Source organism: Nomascus leucogenys, chromosome 15 (genome assembly GCF_006542625.1).
Source record: "Nomascus leucogenys isolate Asia chromosome 15, Asia_NLE_v1, whole genome shotgun sequence".
Lineage (NCBI taxonomy): Eukaryota > Metazoa > Chordata > Mammalia > Primates > Hylobatidae > Nomascus > Nomascus leucogenys.
The window spans coordinates 75,784,096-75,803,212 of record NC_044395.1 but is presented as its reverse complement, the minus strand read 5'-3'; the positions used below and the strand labels follow the sequence as shown (position 1 = coordinate 75,803,212).

Sequence of the window (19,117 nt, the reverse complement as noted above, 5' to 3'; positions counted from 1 at the left end):
TGAAATAAGTATAAATAAATTGGGTTCCTATGCCAAGGAGATGATGGTGCTCCTACCTAGGATTAGTGCCCTAGATTGAGGGCTCCCTAATTTTGTCTGATTTTGAACAGTAAGTTCTCTAGTGCCTAAACTGTTAATCAGGTATGAGGACAAGTTTCAGTGAACCAAATGATGACTGGGGAAACATCAACAAAAGGACTAGCCTTGAGCATTGAATACATTTAATTATAGAACTAAGACAATAGTGGCATAAATGTGACAATACTATCTAAATGCTTTATACTCTGATAAAAATAATGCATCTAATAAAAAATGAGGAGAAATAGCAAACACAGAATAAGCTCTGTTTCGTATAGTTAGAATTCAAAAGATACAGTTTAAACGTGACAGTAGTAGAAGTTTAAGAATATTTAACAGTATAATTTACAAGAGTAAAGGATAATATTGCCTTAAATTGGGTAGTGGGAGATGGAGAAGAATATGTACAAGCTAATTTTTAAATTTATAGATGAGAAGCAGATAGTATAAAGAAATGGGGTCCAAAGACAGTATAACTATAGCCACTGAATCAAAGATACACACTTTCTTAAATGTCGTAATTAAAATGAGTTTTTAAGAAAAGAGCAAATAATATGAAGAATTAAGTCCTTACAGTCACATGAATAAATATAAATGGGCTTATCTCACCTATCAAAAAGGTGTTCATATAATATAGCATTGGATTTGATTTCAGACCAAATCCAATGCTATATTATTGTTGTATAGAAGAGATACTTAAAACATAGGTTAAAGGTTAAAAATAAAAGGATGGTTAAAGGCATGCCAGGAAATACAAATAAAAAGAAAGCAGGAGTCATGATCTTAATAAAACAAGGCAGAATTCAAGCCAGAAAACATAAGACAAAAAAGTGCACTTTGTAATTCTAAATACTATAATTCATAAGGACTTTATAATAGTTATAATACCACAACAAGTAACAACTTTCGTAAAGCATAAATTACAAGACATGCAAAAAGAAATAGGTAGAAGTACCTTAATACTGACAGCCATGTTACCCAGGCTGGTCTCGAACTCCTGGGCTTAAGAGATCCGCCCACCTCGGCCTCCCAAAGTGCTGGGATTGCAGCGTGAACCACCAAACCCAGCCAAGAATAAGGAATTTTTCTGTGTAGTCATATGGCGAGATGTCCAGGATAAATAATAAAACAAAGATACAGAATGCAGCAGTGTTAGCAAGCAAAAAGGGCTCATTGTCCAATGTACCAGAAGCCAATACTATGACACACAGTTTTTGAGAAAAGGAAAGCTTGATACTCAAAGTAGACTTCCAACTATTTGCTGTTGACTCCCAAATCCATACTTGTAGCCCATATCACTTTTCTGAGTTCCATACCTACATTGAAATACACTTGGTTGTCTCAAGCCCCTTAATCTCACTTTGCTCTAATCTGAATTGATCTCTTCACTCTCTTAACACATCCAAAATCAACTCCTCTGATATACCCTATCTCAGTAAATGATATTGACAGCTGTCTAAATCAGAAGTCTGGGAGCCACCCTTATTATCTTTCTTACCCCCATACCAACTCTATCTTAAATCATAACTCTGTTCACGTCCCTGTGGTCCACAATATATTCCAGTCAATATCGCCAAGTACTCCCTATGTCTAAATCTTGCTCTGCTGTTCTGTCAAAAGACAAAATTAACAACAAATTACAGATCTAATTGGCTTTTATTCTAGATTCATGTATCAGGTAACTTTCATTCTACAAAATAGAATGAAGTTCCCACTGGGTAATGGCAGAACAGTGGGTTTTGTAAGGATGGGAACAAAGTAACAGAATAATAGAAAAATAAAAACTGATTGGTTATCATTAGGTTACTTCAGATTACATCTTCTTTGTACAGGTTAAAGCAGAGTGGACTTCCTTGATTATGCTCAGATAGACTGGAGTCTCCTGTTTTGAGGAAAAACTAGTCTGGGGATCTACCTGTTTCCTTAAAGTTTCAGTTTGATTGTGTGGCATTTAGTATGAGTGACTCCATTTTGCTTTGGTCTGGTCTATTGGGGCCTAGGTGCAGGAACTCTGTCCAAAACAATAGTTTTAAACCATTCAAAATACAGTTGACCCTTGAACAACATGGGTTTGAACTCCATGGGTCCACTTATATGTGGAGTTTTTCAGTAAATGTAGTTGGTTCTGCATTGGCAGGTTCTGCATCCGTAACCAAATGCAGATGAAAATATAGTATTCGTAGGATGCGTAACCCTCGTATAGAGAGGGCCAACTTTTTGTATCTGCAGGTTCCATAGGGTTGACGGTGGGAATTGAGTATGTGAAGATTTTTATAGCTGAGGAGGTCCTAGAACCAATGCCCCACGTGTAACAGGGGACAACTGAAGTATGCTATTTGATCCTCATAAAATGTAAATCTAATCATGTTATTCTTCCAGATTGAAAGTTTTCCATTGTTTCCCATTTCCTTTAGGAATAAAGTTTAAGTGGCATGTCATGTTTTACAAGGCCCTTTATTAACCACAATCTCTCTACCACTCCCTCTTTTTGTGCTCTATCTTCCAGCCACCCTAAATCTCTTTTGGCTCATCCAGTTTGGGGATGCTTTCTCTTCTGGCCTCTGTACATGCTGTTTTTCTCTCTACAAGCAATCATTTCCGAGCTAAGTCTTTAATTCTTCAGTTCTGAGTTTAAAAGTCACCTTCCTTTGAGAAGTGATTCATCTCTGCTCCACCTGCCACTCCTAACCCCTACACACTCTAGAGCAGCTTATACTAATCTGGCAACTATAATGAAGGAACCAGAGTTGTATCTATTCATCTGTTTTGTGAAGTTTCTTTTTATGAGATGATGCAATCTACATACAAAGAATTTCTGACGACTTAAGTAAGCCAGAATCTCCAGGTTTCTTGTAAAAATAAGTAGAAAAAGCCAATAGCACCAACAACGTAAGTAATGAAATAATAGCAGGAAACAGCTTTCAAATCATGAAATAATTTTTAAAAGTACTTTTATGGAGAAAAATGTGTCAGTAGGTACATAGATATAGCACTAAAAGAATATTTTTAGTACCAGTGGCTTTAAAAATAGAAAATTTATGATGAAAATTATTATAACAAGAAATTAATCTGATTCAGTAGCAATCAAAGTAAGATCTGTAATATGGCTTATGGCAATTTCTCAAGTAAGTTTTCATCTAATGGTATGGTGTGCATTTAATATATTCTCACATTCTTTCTTACACTTATGAATTTTTAAGTTTCAGCTCAGGAGAGATACTTTTTTGGGTTTCTTTAGGCTAGTTATTTTTACATACGTCAATTACTTAGCAAGGGTTAAATAATTTAAGGACTATATTATGTAAAAATGAGTTTCCAGTAGTAATTGGATTTATAATTAAATCCAATAAATCCAGTATTTGTAATTTCAAATGCTGCTTTTGAAAAAACAACGTAAACTAAAAAAACCCAATATAAAACCCAATACAATAACAGACAGTAGGGAAATGTGATTGAATCTCAATATGCATGCTTGTACATGTATGACTTTAAACACATACACTTGTATGTATTCTGCAGGAGAGGAAATAATAGCAGAAGTACACTTAAACATGATGGAAAATGTACTCTAGAGAAATATAAGGACAGGATATGTATATTGTAAGTGCAAATATAAATTATCAGTTAAAATTTTATTAATTAGTATTAAGTAGTGGGACTGGTTTACAAATAGTGTGTGACAATGGTAACAAAAGTGGCAGCAAGGAACTCGGCACTCACTCAACATGTCTAATAAATAAAGCTTAGTGATTCATTAAATATTGACACGGTGAAGGATCAAAAATTCTAACACTTCCAGAGATCTTAAATTGTTATCTTTCAGATAAGCCAAATATTCTAGATAAGTAAGAAACTGCATGCCAATACCATATTCTAAAGGAATTACCTTGGAAAATTAATGGCTTCATTGTGTGCAAAATTGCATGAATCCAAAATTTGACATGGTCTCCAATAATAACAGAAAATATTAGCCTACCATTTTGCCATCATTTTGGCTGCTCTTTATATCTTCAAATGTATTTCACAAGTAGGGTACATATCCACGCACTAGCAAGTTTACAAAACATTGTAAATGTGGTCCATTTTCTTGCAATTATTTTAATAATGTGGTTATTTAATAATGTACTTTTGTATGAAATGATTTATTAACATATTTAGATTTTTATATGAAAAATAAGTATTCCAATCTTTACTTGTTCTCAGAAATCAGTCTTGCAGTTGGGCTTCAGAAATAATAAGTAGTGATAGGTCATTTCTGTCATGTAGTCTTGAGGCAGAGGGAAATTAACAGAGAGATGAACATCAGTTTTAGAGTAAACAAATGACAGCTAAGATGTGGATCTAAAGATAACCACATGTTCCAATTATTTATTCAATGTATGTGTCCTTTAGGGCTTACTATATTTCTTTTTTTATCTTTGATGAGATTAGTTTCATTTGATTTTGCATTAAGGCAAAAGACAGACATCTCCTTTTCCTTTTAATTAGTTTCAAATTCATCTAAGAAGAGAAAATGTTGCTCATTTCATAAAAGGTTAACCTTGGTATTACGGTAAATTTTTTTTCTTCTGACAAATCTGTGCTGTGTTTATATTAACTAAATCTTTAAAAATACGAATCCTGAGCTAGAGTAAAAACAACAATTTTGACTAAAGAATAAATCTCTTCATTGTTAAACCTAAACAGCTTTAAAATTCAGCCATGGAACATAAGACTGGAATTCAAACTTCTGATGTCCATGGCAAACCTGAATACTCTCAGCAGAAATAAAACACACATAGTAGATAATACACAATAGTAAAAAGCATCAGAAATTGATGCACCTGGATTTTGTTAAATATAACAAAGGTCACTCGGTCCTTCATGGATAAACCTAGCTGGGAGAATAGCACTGAACAGTGTATTGCATTGAGCAGAAATCCCTCAGAAAGGCAACACTGGATTCATTTTTAGACAGGCATAGACTTTACAACATTCAAAGACATAAAAGACACACTGGGAAATACAATATGAATCTATTTTCATAAAAGCAAAAAGTTCTGGCTGCTTTGGAACTGAAATAAGTCACTTGAGTTTTTAGTTATAGCTAACCCCAAATAAAAAATAAGAGCTCACTACCCAGCAAAGCAGCATTATGACAAAGTATTCATACACCAGTGAAGGATTTAAGGGCAACATGGGTCAACACGGATGGTATTTTTGGTTTAAGAATAGTTTTCTAGTTCCTGTGAAAGTGCATATGAGTGGGAAACTGCCAGCAGAGCAAGGATCCTCTCACAGTATTAAGGCCTGTCCACGTGGGAATGGTCAGTTGAGAGTCAGCCGGTGAACACTAGGCAATGATTTCTGCCCCTGGGCACAGCCCTCTGGGCTTCTTCAATATGACTTTTCTTTTACTCAAACTGTCGCTCTTCCTCTTCATCTGCTTCTTCAATGACCTGAATCTCATCTGCTTGAGGTAAGGAGGAATTCTCCACCTGCAGTTTATTCCCATCAGCTTTACATTTTTCTTCTTCCTCTATGATTTCCTTCCATATCTTGTGGTTTTCAGTGAGGTGGTGCATTAGCTGACAAAATATTCGCCGTCTGCTTTTCCTTCTTGGTGGTTCTGTGAAATTTAAAATAAATATATTCTAATCATAGCAATATGATTTAATCATTCATTCAACAAATATTAAGTACCTATTCTAGGTATCTAAGCACTGGGATTATAAAAGTAAACATACTATAAAATAATAGTATAATAAAAATAATATAATGAAATAGTACTACAAAAATAATCCCTGCATTATGGTGTTCGGATTCTAGTAGAAAGAGCTAGGAAAACAGAAAGAAGCAAAACAGGAATATATTAGAGGGTATTGTTATGGATGAAAACAAAATAGAGAAGAGGTTTAGGGAAAACTGGCTGGGTATGGTGAAGAGGGAAGAATCGTGCTGAAATTTCAAATGAAAATAACCCAAAGTTAAAAAACAACCTTTAAGGGCATCTTATGTATTGAATTAAACACAATTACCAACATTTTGATGAGTATAATTTTTTCTTTTTTTTTTTTTTGAGACAGAGTCTTGCTCTGTTCCAGGCTGGAGTGCAGTGGCACGATCTCAGCTCACTGGAACCTCCGCCTCATGGGTTCACGCCATTCTCCTGCCTCAGCCTCCCTAGTAGCTGGGACTACAGGCGCCCGCCACCATGTCCAGCATATTTTTGTATTTTTAATAGAGATGGGGGAGTATAATTTTTAGAAGTCAGTCAACCTTCAGATGCTAATGCCATTTTAAAAAAAAAGAATTTTAAATACATTTTAATAGGATTTGCCATGCTAATCCTAAATACAAGGCATGTGTGTGTTGCAGTGGGAGGTTCTTTGTAGTTTTCCTATCTAGTCTGATTTATTGCATGCTTGAAAATCAAAACAATACTTATGTAGGTATAATTTAAATTCTACTTTAAAATGAGCAAATAACTGATTTCATTCACAATTACAAAGTGATAATTTTCATTTCATTTTCCATTTATACTAATTGTCTTATACAGAAAAGTATGTCATTACAGTTTGGTAACTCAAATTCATAATGCCACAAAACTTGGCTCTCCCTTTACAGCCAGGGAATGTATGTTTTCCTACCCCCGCCCCCACTGTTTTGATCTATTTCTCAAGTCTATGTGAACAGCAGATTAGTAGGCTGCTATGGAAGTTGTGCTCCTCAGCTGCCCAGTGGGATTGGGGGTGAGATGTGTGAAAAGGAGTGACATGAAGGAGGACTTGCCATGAGGATCCACCTCACATATGTTCAGATGTGGTGACAGCCTTATTGTGCATGCACAGGTGGAGCCTGCTGAAGAGTACTGGCTGGAGGACAACACCTCAAGAGATGTTACTTTAATTAAATAAGAATAAGAATGCTTGTTGCATGACATTATTCACCCAGTACCTGGCATACAGAAGTTACTCAAAAGATGACTATTGAATCTGAACATTTAGATAGTGGTTACTCAATGTAATGACTGCTGAATCTGTATCTGAGAAACAAAGTTCCAAATCTAAGTTAAATAGATATATGCAGTTATTAAAGGTTGAGTATCCCTACTCAAAATGCTTGAGACCAGAAGTGTTTCTGATTTTGGAATATTTGCATTATATTTAGCATCCCTAATTGAAAAATCTGAAATCCAAGTGTCCCAGTGAATATTTCCTTTGAGCACCATGCTGGCACTCAAAAAATTTTGGATTTTGGAGCATTTCAGATTTGAAAATCTGAAAAGCATTTCAAATCTGAATATTTCAGATTTTCAGACTTGGAATACTCAACCTGTAACATTAAATAAATTATAATGTCCCTATATTCTTACTTGGATTTAAATTGTTTTCCATTTCTTCATCATCTGTATCTAATTCTTCACCCTCTTGATCATCACCACTTTCAGTATCATTATCCTCTTCTGCTTCTATCCACTGACCTGGTAGCAAACCAGCAGCATCATAGGAGTTACAGAGGGGACCCACTATGTGGGTGATAAAAGATTCTTGGAGTTTTGCTAGTTGAGGAGAAGAACGATCCATGAATGGACTGATGGGCAGACCAAGATTTGCTTCTTCATCTCCCTGCATATTTTAAAAAGAAAAGTACATTTTTAATTGGTGAAAGAACCACCACTGAGCTTTGCTGTTAAAATTATCTCGATTTTTTTAAAATAAACAATCTATATCAAAATATTTTTTATAAATAAGCATCAATGAATCTATCATTTCAACTGTAAGAATTTAACATTGAGAAATCCTAAACAAAACTTTATTCTCAAATTCTGTCTACATCAACCAGTATGGCTGATACTCAGTTAATAAGAAACATAGAGATCTATTAAAATAAGTATCAGATATTTTACTAACAAACTGCAAAATTCCATAGTGTCAATTATGGATTCTCTTTAGGGGCAAAAGCATAATAGAAACATTTTTGTTGTAGTTACATCTCAAATGTACAGAGCTGAATTTTGCAAGTGCTTTTCAATAACACTACCTCCACCCCCCCTTTTTTTTTTAACAGTAGAACTCTCTAATGATTCAAAATCAGAAAACCTAATATGAAAAACAACTAAAGTAGAGCTACCATGATTGAGGTGAGGATCCTGGGGCTAGATCCCCAATGGCCTGCCTTCTGGTACCCTCCCACTGTGGCTTATAGGGCTTAATTTGAGATCAGACTACAACCTGTGTAGTGTCGGGCAAGCTCTATGTGCAAATGCACTGTGTGTAAAATCTGAATAATAATCTACCTAATAGGGATTCTATGATGAGGTTAAAAGGAAATACTATATAAAGTGTTTAGGAAGTACTGAGCATTCTCCAAATGGTACTATTAATATTTTAGTCCTAGTGTCTGAACTGGTTTGGGATAAATTACTCCCCACAATGTACAAATTCTGCAGGTAAGTAGTGTCCGTTCTGTAATGAGCCAACATAATAACTCTGAGGAAACAACCAGAAACTGTCCCCGTGATTAACTGTCCCATGATTAGAAATCTTTTACGAGATTATTGTCTATGAGGAAGCAAACAGTTGATATTTTTCCAAAAACAGTTGGGTTTATCTATAGGACTCTGTAATTTCATAGATATAACCCAGGAGTTTGGCTTTTCTAAGCCCACAGCAGTTAAATGGCTGTAGGCATATAAAGACAGTATAATTAGTATAATAAAAAAAAAGTTGGGCATGGTTAGAATTTTACATCAATATCTAAAGAAAGTTTAATAGCATAACCAGAATGAGAAAGAAGTTTAGTTCTGATGAGGGATGATTAAAACTTTCATAAGTGGGAGGATATCAGATGACGTTTTCCTGCTTTGATATTGAATAATGACACTTAGATTAAGTGAAAGTCTCTGAGATAACATATTGTTTTTAGTGATATATATGAAATTATAATAGTTAACATTTATTGAGCACTTATGTATCAGAAACTATTCTAAGAAGTCTACATATATTAGTTCATTTAATCCTCACAGAAACCTTATGAGGTAGGTACCATCATTATTCCTATTTTATCAATGAGGAAACTGGCACAGAGAGGTTAAGTAACTTACCCAACCAAGGTCATATTGCAGATAAGGAAGAGAAGCCAGGATTCAACCTCAGGCATGGCTTCCAGGTTTGCTTAGTAAGTATTCTATATGCTTTTAAAATAATATGTGGGATCTAAATGAATATTTCTAATGTTCTCTCACTGAACTAGTGAATTTTCTAAAATTGACATACACCATTATTTTTTATTACCCATTTGTACATATAATATAAAGATAACATTTTCCCTAGCATAAAATTCCTCTTTTGTAAACATGAGATCCATGGGCGATCTCTAAAGCAAGTTTCAATTATCACTGAGAATGAGAATGAGAATATGCAAACTGCATATTATAATCTTACAAATTAGGTAAATATAGCCATTTACTACCCCAAATTAAATATAATTTAAATATATCAGATAATAGTAAAATATTAATAATCTTTCCATGATTATACAGTATGGCATTTTGTAACTTATAAAGAGCAGAGTATACATTATTGTGTTGGGATGTTTAGCTGGTGGGTGTAAAACATTGCACATTTTCAATACAATCTGGAAGTAACAAAGTATACCAGGTGCATAGTTATATAGGCTCAATTACTCCCACTTTCCACTCATGTTAAGAAAGCCCTCACCTGGTAGATATGTTGACCTTTCCTGATAATTAGGGCCAACAAGGATTTCTAAGGAATGTAATTCCAAAGTCAAAAAGGTGTATTTGCTATTTTGGAGATAACAAAATGTTAGGCATGTCAGGAAATCAGTGCACTCCTACGTTGTAGGAAGCCTCAAAACGGGACCCCAAAAAATGGCAGATTCAGCAAAGTGGAAAGATTATTTTAATGCCAAAAATTTTATACTATTCTCTGATAGTAGTTTGCATTTCTGTGGGATCAGTGGTGATATCCCCTTTATCATTTTTTATTGTGTCTATTTGATTATTCTCTCTTTTCTTCTTTATTAGTCTAGCTAGTGGTCTATTTTGTTAATCTTTTCAAAAAACCAGCTCCTGGATTCATTGATTTTCTTTTGAAGGGTTTTCTGTGTCTCTATCTCCTTCAGTTCTGCTCTGATCTTAGTTATTTCTTCTCTTCTGCTAGCTTTTGAATTTGTTTGCTCTTGCTTCTCTAGTTCTTTTAATTGTGATGGTAGGGTGTTGATTTTAGATCTTTCCCGCTTTCTCCTGTGAGCATTTTAGTGCTATAAATTTCCCTCTAAACACTGCTTTAGCTGTGTCCCAGAGATTCTGGTACATTGTGTCTATTTATTTATTTCTGCCTTAATTTTGTTATTTACCCAGTAGTCATTCAGGAGCAGGTTGTTCAGTTTCCATGTCGTTGTGTGGTTTTGAGTGAGTTTCCTAATCCTGAGTTCTAATTTGATTGCACTGTGGTCTGAGAGACTGTTTGTTATGATTTCCATTCTTTTACATTTGCTGAGGAGTGTTTTACTTCCAATTATGTGGTCAATTTTAGAACAAGTGCGATGTGGTGCTGAGAAGAATATATATTCTGTTGATTTGGGGTGGAGAGTTCTGTAGATGTCTATTAGGTCCACTTGGTCCAGAGCTGAGTTCAAGTCCTGAATATCCTTGTTAATTTTCTGTCTTGTTGATCTGTCTAATATTGACAGTGGGGTGTTAAAATCTCCCACTATTATTTTGTGGGAGTCTGAGTCTCTTTGTAGGTCTCAAAGAACTTGCTTTATGAATCTGGGTGCTCCTGTATTGGGTGCATATATATTTAGGATAGTTAGCTGTTCCTGATGCATTGATCCCTTTACCATTATGTAATGCCCTTCTTTGTCTTTTTCTGTCTTTGTTGGTTTAAAGTCTGTTTCATCAGAGACTAGGATTGCAACCCCTGCCTTTTTTTGCTTTCCATTTGCTTGGTAAATCTTTCTCCATCCCTTTATTTTGAGCCTATGTGTGTCTCTGCACGTGAGATGGGTCTCCTGAATACAGCACACTGATGGGTCTTGACTCTTTATCCAGTTTGCCAGTCTGTGCCTTTTAATTGCGTCATTTAGCCCATTTACATTTAAGGCTAATACTGTTATGTGTGAATTTGATCCTGTCATTATGATGCTAGCAGGTTAATTTTGCCCATTAGTTGATGTGGTTTCTTCATAGTGTCGATGGTCTTTACAATTTGGTATGTTTTTGAGGTGGCTGGTATTGGTTTTTCCTTTCCATATTTAGTGTTTCTTTCTGGAGTTCTTGTAAGGCAGGCCTGGTGGTGACAAAATCTCTCAGCATTTGCTTGTGTGTAAAGGATTTTATTTCTCCTTCACTTAGGAAGCTTACTTTGGGTGGATATGAAATTCTGGGTTGAAAATTATTTTCTTTAAGAATGTTGAATATTGGCCCCCACTCTCTTCTGGCTTGTAGGGTTTCTGCAGAGAGATCCACTGGTAGTCTGATGGGCTTCCCTTTGTGAGTAACCCAACCTTTCTCTCTGGCTGCCCTTAACATTTTTTCCCTCATTTCAACCTTGGGGAATCCAATGATTATGCATCTTGGGACATTTATGTAGCCAACAAACATATGAAAAAAGCTCATCATCACTAGTCATTAGAGAAATGCAAATAAAAACCACAATGGGATAACCTTTTATGCCAGTTGCAATGGTGATCATTAGAAAGTCAGGAAACAACAGATGCTGGAGAGGATGTGGAAAAATAGGGACACTTTTCAAAGACTTGGAACTAACCCAAATGCCCATCAATGATAGACTGGATAAAGAAAATGTGGCACATATATATCATGGAATACTATGCAGTTATAAAAAACGATGAGTTCATGTCCTTTGCAGGGACATAGATGAAGCTGGAAACCATCATTCTCAGCAAACACAGAAACAGAAAACCAAATACCACATGTTCTCACTCATAAGTGGGAGTTGAACAATGAGAACACATGGACACAGGGAGGGGAATATCACACAAGGGGGCCTGTTAGGGGGTGGGGGGCTAGGGGAGGGATAGCATTAGGAGATGCTAATGTAGATGACAGGTTGATGGGTGCAGCAAACCACCATGGCACGTGTATACCTATATAACAAAACCACCTTCTGCAGATGTATCCCAGAACTTAAAGAATAATTTTAAAAAAAATTAAAGATTTAAGAACAGCCGGGCACAGTAGCTCAAGTCTGTAATCCCAGCACTTTGGAAGGCCGAGGCAGGCAGATCACAAGGTCAGGAGTTCGAGATCAGCCTGACCAACATGGTGAAATCCCATCTCTACTAAAAATACAAAAATTAGCCAGGCATGGTGGCGTGTGCCTGTAATCCCAGCTACTCAGGAGGCTGAGGCAAGAGAATCACTTGAACCCAGGAGGCAGAGGTTGCAGTGAGCCGAGATCGCGCCACTGCACTACAGCCTAGGCAACAGAGCAAGCCTCTGTCTCAAAAAAAGATTTAAGAACAAAAGAGCATGCTTGTATCTTTGAATCCTTGAAAACTACTGTCTATTCTCTCCATTTGTAGCCCTCTGTCCGGATTTCTTCCTAGTTGATGTTCCTATGGCAGGGAGTTAGTCTTTTTATAGCAGAGTTGAAAATGGATTGATATTCTTTAAATATATTCTGAGCACACCCTGAATAACTTAAAAACCACTTCATCTGGAAATAAATTATTCTAGGTTACAGAATCTCTGGGTTGAAAGAGACCTTGGAATCACAATGTAGTGTAGCCTTGTTATAGAAAGTAGTCAGGCAGACATGGGCAGAGTAGGAGAGGGCCCACCCCCAACCCCATCAGAAATGTCAGGTGACCATCAGGTGATAGGTTAAGCTGTCTCTCTCAAATAATAATTGGTCACAGCTGGCACCAGGGAACAGTAGTCACCCAATAGAAACTGGTGATCAGCAGCTTCCTGGTAAGATCTCAGGAGGTGGTTGAGTGGGCTCAAGCATGTGCACTAAGAGGCAAAATGGTGGAGTTTAATTGGTATATGACCTTCCTCCATGAACACTGGGCTGGTAAGGGAAAAATGCCTCAAGTGAGCATGAGTACAACTTCAGTAAACACACTGTGTATGTGGCCCCTCCCAAGGGGAGTGCAGTGCACAGGTCACTGCACATCCGACAGCCACCTCAAAGGATGAATTGAGAGAAGTAACACAACCCTGGAAGCATGCCAATGTATAAGACTCCAAGTCAAAGGTCAAACCATGCACTTGATCTCTCAGGTTGCCCGCCTGGCCTTCTTCCAAGTGTACTTCCTTTCATTCTTGCTCTAAAGCTTTTAAATAAACTTTCACTTCTGCTCTAAAACTTGCCTCAGTCTCTCCCTCTGCCTTATGCCCGTCAGTTGAATTCTTTCTTCTGAGGGGGGAAAAATTGAGGTTGCTGCAGACTCGGATTTGCGGCTGCTAACAGCCTTACCTGTAGACTCATGAGTATATTCAGCTCACTCAAGATAGGGAATAAGTTATTTTTTAAAATTTTAACAGCAAAGGCAAACAGAACACAGAAAATACTAAGAACCAAAGCAAATGCAACAATTTTTAACCCTTCCCAGTCAAAGCAACTCAGATTTCAAAGACTTAATAAAGCTATCCAAAACCCAAAGAGTAGTGTCTTCTCATGACAGCTCTTAAAAATCCCACCAAGCTCATGTTTCAACTTACCTGCTCATAAAATTCATTGACAATGCCTTCTGTCCATTTCAAATGCAAGTCTCGAACTTTTGCTGGGCCATTTATATCTGCCAGTTTGATGCACACCTGGCATACCAAGAGGCGATCATTTTCATTACTCCATTCTATACCATTACTATTTACATCATTTGCCTATTTTGGAAAAACAAAATCATTTTAGGTTCTGAAGTCATTTTTAAAACTTGTTTTGTTTGCTTTTACCAAATTATCTTAAAACTGTTTCCTATCTAAATGACAGAAAGAAATTTCAGCAAAGAGTTCTTTTTAAAATCAGTTTATTCCATAATATGGACCTCTATTGGTTAAATTTCCTTTCTAAAAAAATGCTTTCTAGAAAAACATAACTAACCATGGGTTTCAATATTTGTGATTACCACAAAGAATCATGAATTATATGTATATATATATTTATTAAGTATAGTAGATACACAATATCAAAAAATCATATAAGAATTATAACTACTTATTTCTACCTCAAAAAAGAACACTTAAGAAGCTAGAGAAGTTTGCGCTTGCTGTGAAAGGCAACATGATATAGTGAACTGAACACAAGTCTGAGAAGCTGGCCCTATAGTTTTAAATCCTGACTCAGAATGTCATGAATCAGCAAGTTGTATTCTGAATCAAAAATTCAGTGTGTAACAGTGAAAAAACTGCTTAACCTATTCGAATCTAACTTTCTTCATCTAGGAAGTAGGAAAAGTAGTACCAATCTAGCCATGCTGCTATGAGGATTAATAAATAAAAAAATGCCTTGTTCATGGTAAATGTTAAATATTGTTATTTAAATAAATGATAATTATCATTATTAGCTGAAAAAAAGCCTTTCAAGAACTAAAATTTCATTTTGTAAAAAATGAAAAGAATGAGCCATGTCATAGCTTTTGAACTTCAGTGTGATGGTTGCTTTTTGGCACCAAACTCTTTCAGAAAAAAAATATATATATGTAGAACACCACCATAGAAAACACTTGAGAGAAGAGCTCTTTTGATTGAAACTTAATAGGAAGTCTAGAACCCCATTCATATGGCATTTTTTTGAGAGACTTCAAAATAGAAGTCTTTAAGGAATACACATTCAAAGTATTGTGTTAGATAATCTTTTACCTATAAAAGGTGACTTAAGCACTTAAATGAATTTTATTTAAAAATTAAAGTGAGTAAGACTATACAACTATGAAATAATTTTAAAGGTACCCTGATTTCTCACTGATTTTTATAAGCATTTCATTAATGTCATGACAGCAACATATATAAGGGTCTCCTTCCAGCAGGTCTAATATAGTACTCCTTTGTTACCAGTTTCTCTACCCTGCAGGTACAGCTTCTTTTAGGTCACAAAAGTCATCAAGAAAATAGCAACTTCCTGCAAGCCAGGGTGGGAATCTAAAGCAGTGGTTCTCAACTTTTTTCACTTCAAATGTCTGAGGGATAAAACATAGTCCCATGAGTACCACTGTCATACTGGGGCAGTGATTCTTGATCCCCTGGTGAATATGAGTTCTTTGGCCTAGTACAATGTCTGCACATAGTGGGCAATCCCAATAAATACTTATTGAATGAGTGAATTATTCTCAAGTAGAAGACTGTGCTTCCTTTCCCCTACACTAGCCAGCTAAAGAATCACTAATATAAAGAAGGTATAACAGGTGCAGTGAGGTAGACATAATTAACTGGATTCTTAGAATTAACTAGATTCTTAAGAAACATATAATTTTATATAATGCCTTACTTGACACTGAGCATGGCTTTGTCAAATCTCTCTTTAAACTCATTTGAAATAACTGGTTTGTTTCTATGTGAAAATATGTGAAATAAAGTCACAAAGTGTAAGTTTATGTGTCGAAAGAAAATATAACAAGCAATAATATTTTAGGAAATGTTACCATAACAATAAAAATGTTTACTTTTAAAAACATAGGCATATATATTATATCAACTATTTATTGTTACTTCCTAAGTAATAATAATTCTAACTTAACATTAAAAAACATATTTTATCAGTAACACTGACAATAAAGATTTTTTAAATCAGGCACTAATTTTCATAACAAACCTTGGCATTGAATTCTGCAAGAAAATCAAAATGCTTTTTAAGATCCGTAGCAAGGATTGCTTCGATGACTAAAAAACGAAAGCGCTTGAATTCCACATGATCAAGATGAAGAAGGAAGTTGTATTCTGGGCGAGAAAGATATAGATTCCAAGCTGATGCAGCATGATGATTTTCCAGAACAGATCTGTCATTGTATAAAACTGCCTAAAAAGAAATATAGAAAAATGAGGCAGACACCTCAAAGATATTAAACTTTAATATATTTAATATCGGGTTGGAAGTATACAAACAATGAATACCTACTATATACTAGGCATTTTACCAGGTATTTTAGTACCTGTGAAAATAGGTTGTGATAATTTTATAAATGAGTAGACTGAAGTACAAAGAGGTTAAGATACACCTTTCCTTCCAATATACGTAGCTCTAGTAAGTGAAAGGGTTAGTCTTTAAAGTTTATCTTTGCAGACACTGTGCTGCCTCCCAAGAGATGTAAAGTTGATATTTTGAGGTCTATTTCATTTAATCAGAAAACCTTCTCAGATAAACTTCTGTGAATAAAGTCATTAGGGATCTAGAGCAGGTTTCAGAATACATTTCTGTTGTTTAGTCATTCTGGAGTCGATGGTGACTAAAGAAGAGGAAGCAGTACTGTCCAGGGTAAGTAAGAGACCTGCCTGTCTGAGACGGACATATCCTGGATTCCCATCCTCACACAGTGCCTGGGAGTAAAACAGAACTATGTAACAGATAAAAACACAAATCCTCTGGTTCAAATGGTGTGGTACTACTCACTTTTTCTACACTTCACTCCAGTGGAAGACCCTGAGGTGCCTCCTCAGTACTCTAGGACTTTGGAATACAGACTTAAAATCAGTGGAGTATATAATTTCTAAAGCCTCTTCCACCTCTAAAAATTAAGCAATTCTTTAAATTATTAAATAAGCATAGTAATTATTAAAAAAAACTGCTACAGCCAAGTTGTGTTAAAGGCCAGAGATAAAAATTAAAACCTTATCCCTGTTTTCATGGAGCCTACTGTGTAATGAGAAAGAAGGACAGAATGAGATCTCAGGTAGGATACATATTCTGAGAGCTTAATTGAATAGCTCTACTTATTTGTGAAAATTAGCTATAGCCTAGATTTAAGCACAGATGCATAACACTAAGTGATTATTTTTTACGCTATTTGGTTTTATAAAAGCAACGGTATGATTTAAACTTTGCAATGAGCCATATAAAGGCATTTCATACCACCTGTAATACAACTTCTAAACATAAATACCAAACAGAAAGAGTAAGCTTCGAAAACTCCCTAAGGGGTCATTTACATTTAATAATGATTTGACTAATTCATGCTCAAATGTGACAAAGACTTAACTATGAGAACAGTTCTGTCTGTTCAGGAGGAAGTAATCCGATTCTGGGCTCAATAAAACACAATGTACAATGAGTGCCCTGTGAAGCTAGCTGACTTAATAAACTCACAGATAGCAAGATCAGTTTTTTAAAAAAACGAGCAAGTTCAGAATTCTTTCACCATTCAAATTACCCTCTGAAATTGCCAAAGAAATATAAAATGGGGTGGGGGCGGGGGAGTCTGAATCAGTATTAGAATCTAGATATAATCACCATACTGGGAACTTCAAAGACATGGTGAAAATGAGAATGGATTGAGAAAAGCTAACCAAGTCACTACATAAGAAGGAAAAAGCCTATCTGAAGAGTAAGTGGAAGGGGTTCCCTGCTGAACCCCAGTAGACTCACAAGCTCAAAGATGAGTGGGAGGCAAGAAAGAATCACAAAGCAGTAACTAGGAAGCAAATGTCAATTCTACTTTAGAAGAATACTTGAAGATAGCACACAGAGCAGCACACCAAGCTTAAACCAAACAAGAAAAACGTTTCAAGCAAACAGATAATGAAGCCTCAGCTCTTACTGCGGGCTCTTAGAAGCAGAGAAAAAAGACAGGGCCCCAGCTCATTTGGAGCTGCAATAAACTAACATTCTTTGACTTTGTGCTAAAGCATCTTGTTACCTGCTTTTTCTAGCTATAGATCCTTCTCTCTACAGCAAATACATCAATACTTTAGCAACACAAATTAGTTGGTCATAAATCTTACTTTTCACCCTCTGAGTTGGAAAGATCTGAGATGGGGTTTAATACAAACTGACAGAATCTTAGCAAATAGTAACACTTAAATAAGAACAAGAGAAAACCCTTCAGACATAAGAAAGACTTAGATCTTACCAAGGATAAGTCTAACTAATCTGAACAAATGTCGCCTTTTAAAACATAAGAAACAAGAGGAAACATTAACAAAAATCTAGGTCATAGCCATTATCTCATGACTAAGAAGGCACTTCTTTTTTTTTTTTTTTTTTGAGATGGACTCTCGTTCTGTTGCCCAGGCTGGAGTGCAGTGGCGCGATCTCGGCTCACTGCAAGCTCCGCCTCCTGGGTTCAAGCCATTCTTCTGCCTCAGCCTCCCGAGTAGCTGGGACTACAGATGCCCGCCACCACGACCAGCTAATTTTCTGTTTTTTAGTAGAGTCGGGGTTTCACCGTGTTAGCCAGGATGGTCTCGATCTCCTGACCTCATGATCTGCCCATCTCAGACTCCCAAAGTGCTGGGATTACAGGCGTGAGCCACCACACCTAGCCAACTAAGAAGGCACTTCAAGTGAAAAAGATTAAGAAAGATTGTTCATTTAAAAAATAATATTCCCAACTCAAAAAAAATGCAGTAGAGAGATAGCAGATAAATAAGGTGCTACAGAACACAAAGCAGCTAGTTTTCTTGTTGTTTTTTTGTAGGGTAAAGAAATAGTCTTGATGAACAGCTGTTATCTCAGGATTCTTTTACACTGTTCTCGGTTTGTTCTTTTCTGTGTTTACACTGCTATAGAGATACTACCTGAGACTAGGTAATTTATAAACAAAAGAGGTTTAATTGAATCACAGTTCCACATGGCTGGGGAAGCCTCAGGAAACTTACAGTCACGGAGGAAGGCAAAGGAGAGGTAGGCACCTTCTTCACAAGACAGCAGGAGAGAGAGAGAGAGCACACACAGGGGAGACTACCACTTTTAAACCATCAGATCTCGTGACAATTCCCTCACTATCATACGAACAGCATGGGAGAACCCGCCCCCATGATCTAATCACTTCACACCAGGGCCCTGCCCTTGACATGTGAGGATTACAATTTGAGATGAGATTTGGCTGGGGACACAGAGACAAACCGTATCAG

At 36.1% G+C, this 19,117-nt stretch overlaps 1 protein-coding gene across 1 annotated transcript in view; it reads right to left on the bottom strand.

Moving 5' to 3' along the window:
- Positions 1-914: 914 nt before the first annotated feature.
- PDE3B (phosphodiesterase 3B) overlaps positions 915-19,117 on the bottom strand; it is a 227,200-nt gene continuing 208,997 nt past the window's right edge. Inside the window, exons 13-16 of the mRNA XM_030829527.1 lie at positions 15,864-16,067; positions 13,778-13,939; positions 7,433-7,685; positions 915-5,686 (exon numbers count right to left, since the gene is read on the bottom strand). Coding sequence (XP_030685387.1) covers positions 5,472-5,686; positions 7,433-7,685; positions 13,778-13,939; positions 15,864-16,067 — 834 coding nt within the window. The 3' untranslated portion in view covers positions 915-5,471. The remainder of the gene's footprint in view (positions 5,687-7,432; positions 7,686-13,777; positions 13,940-15,863; positions 16,068-19,117) is intronic.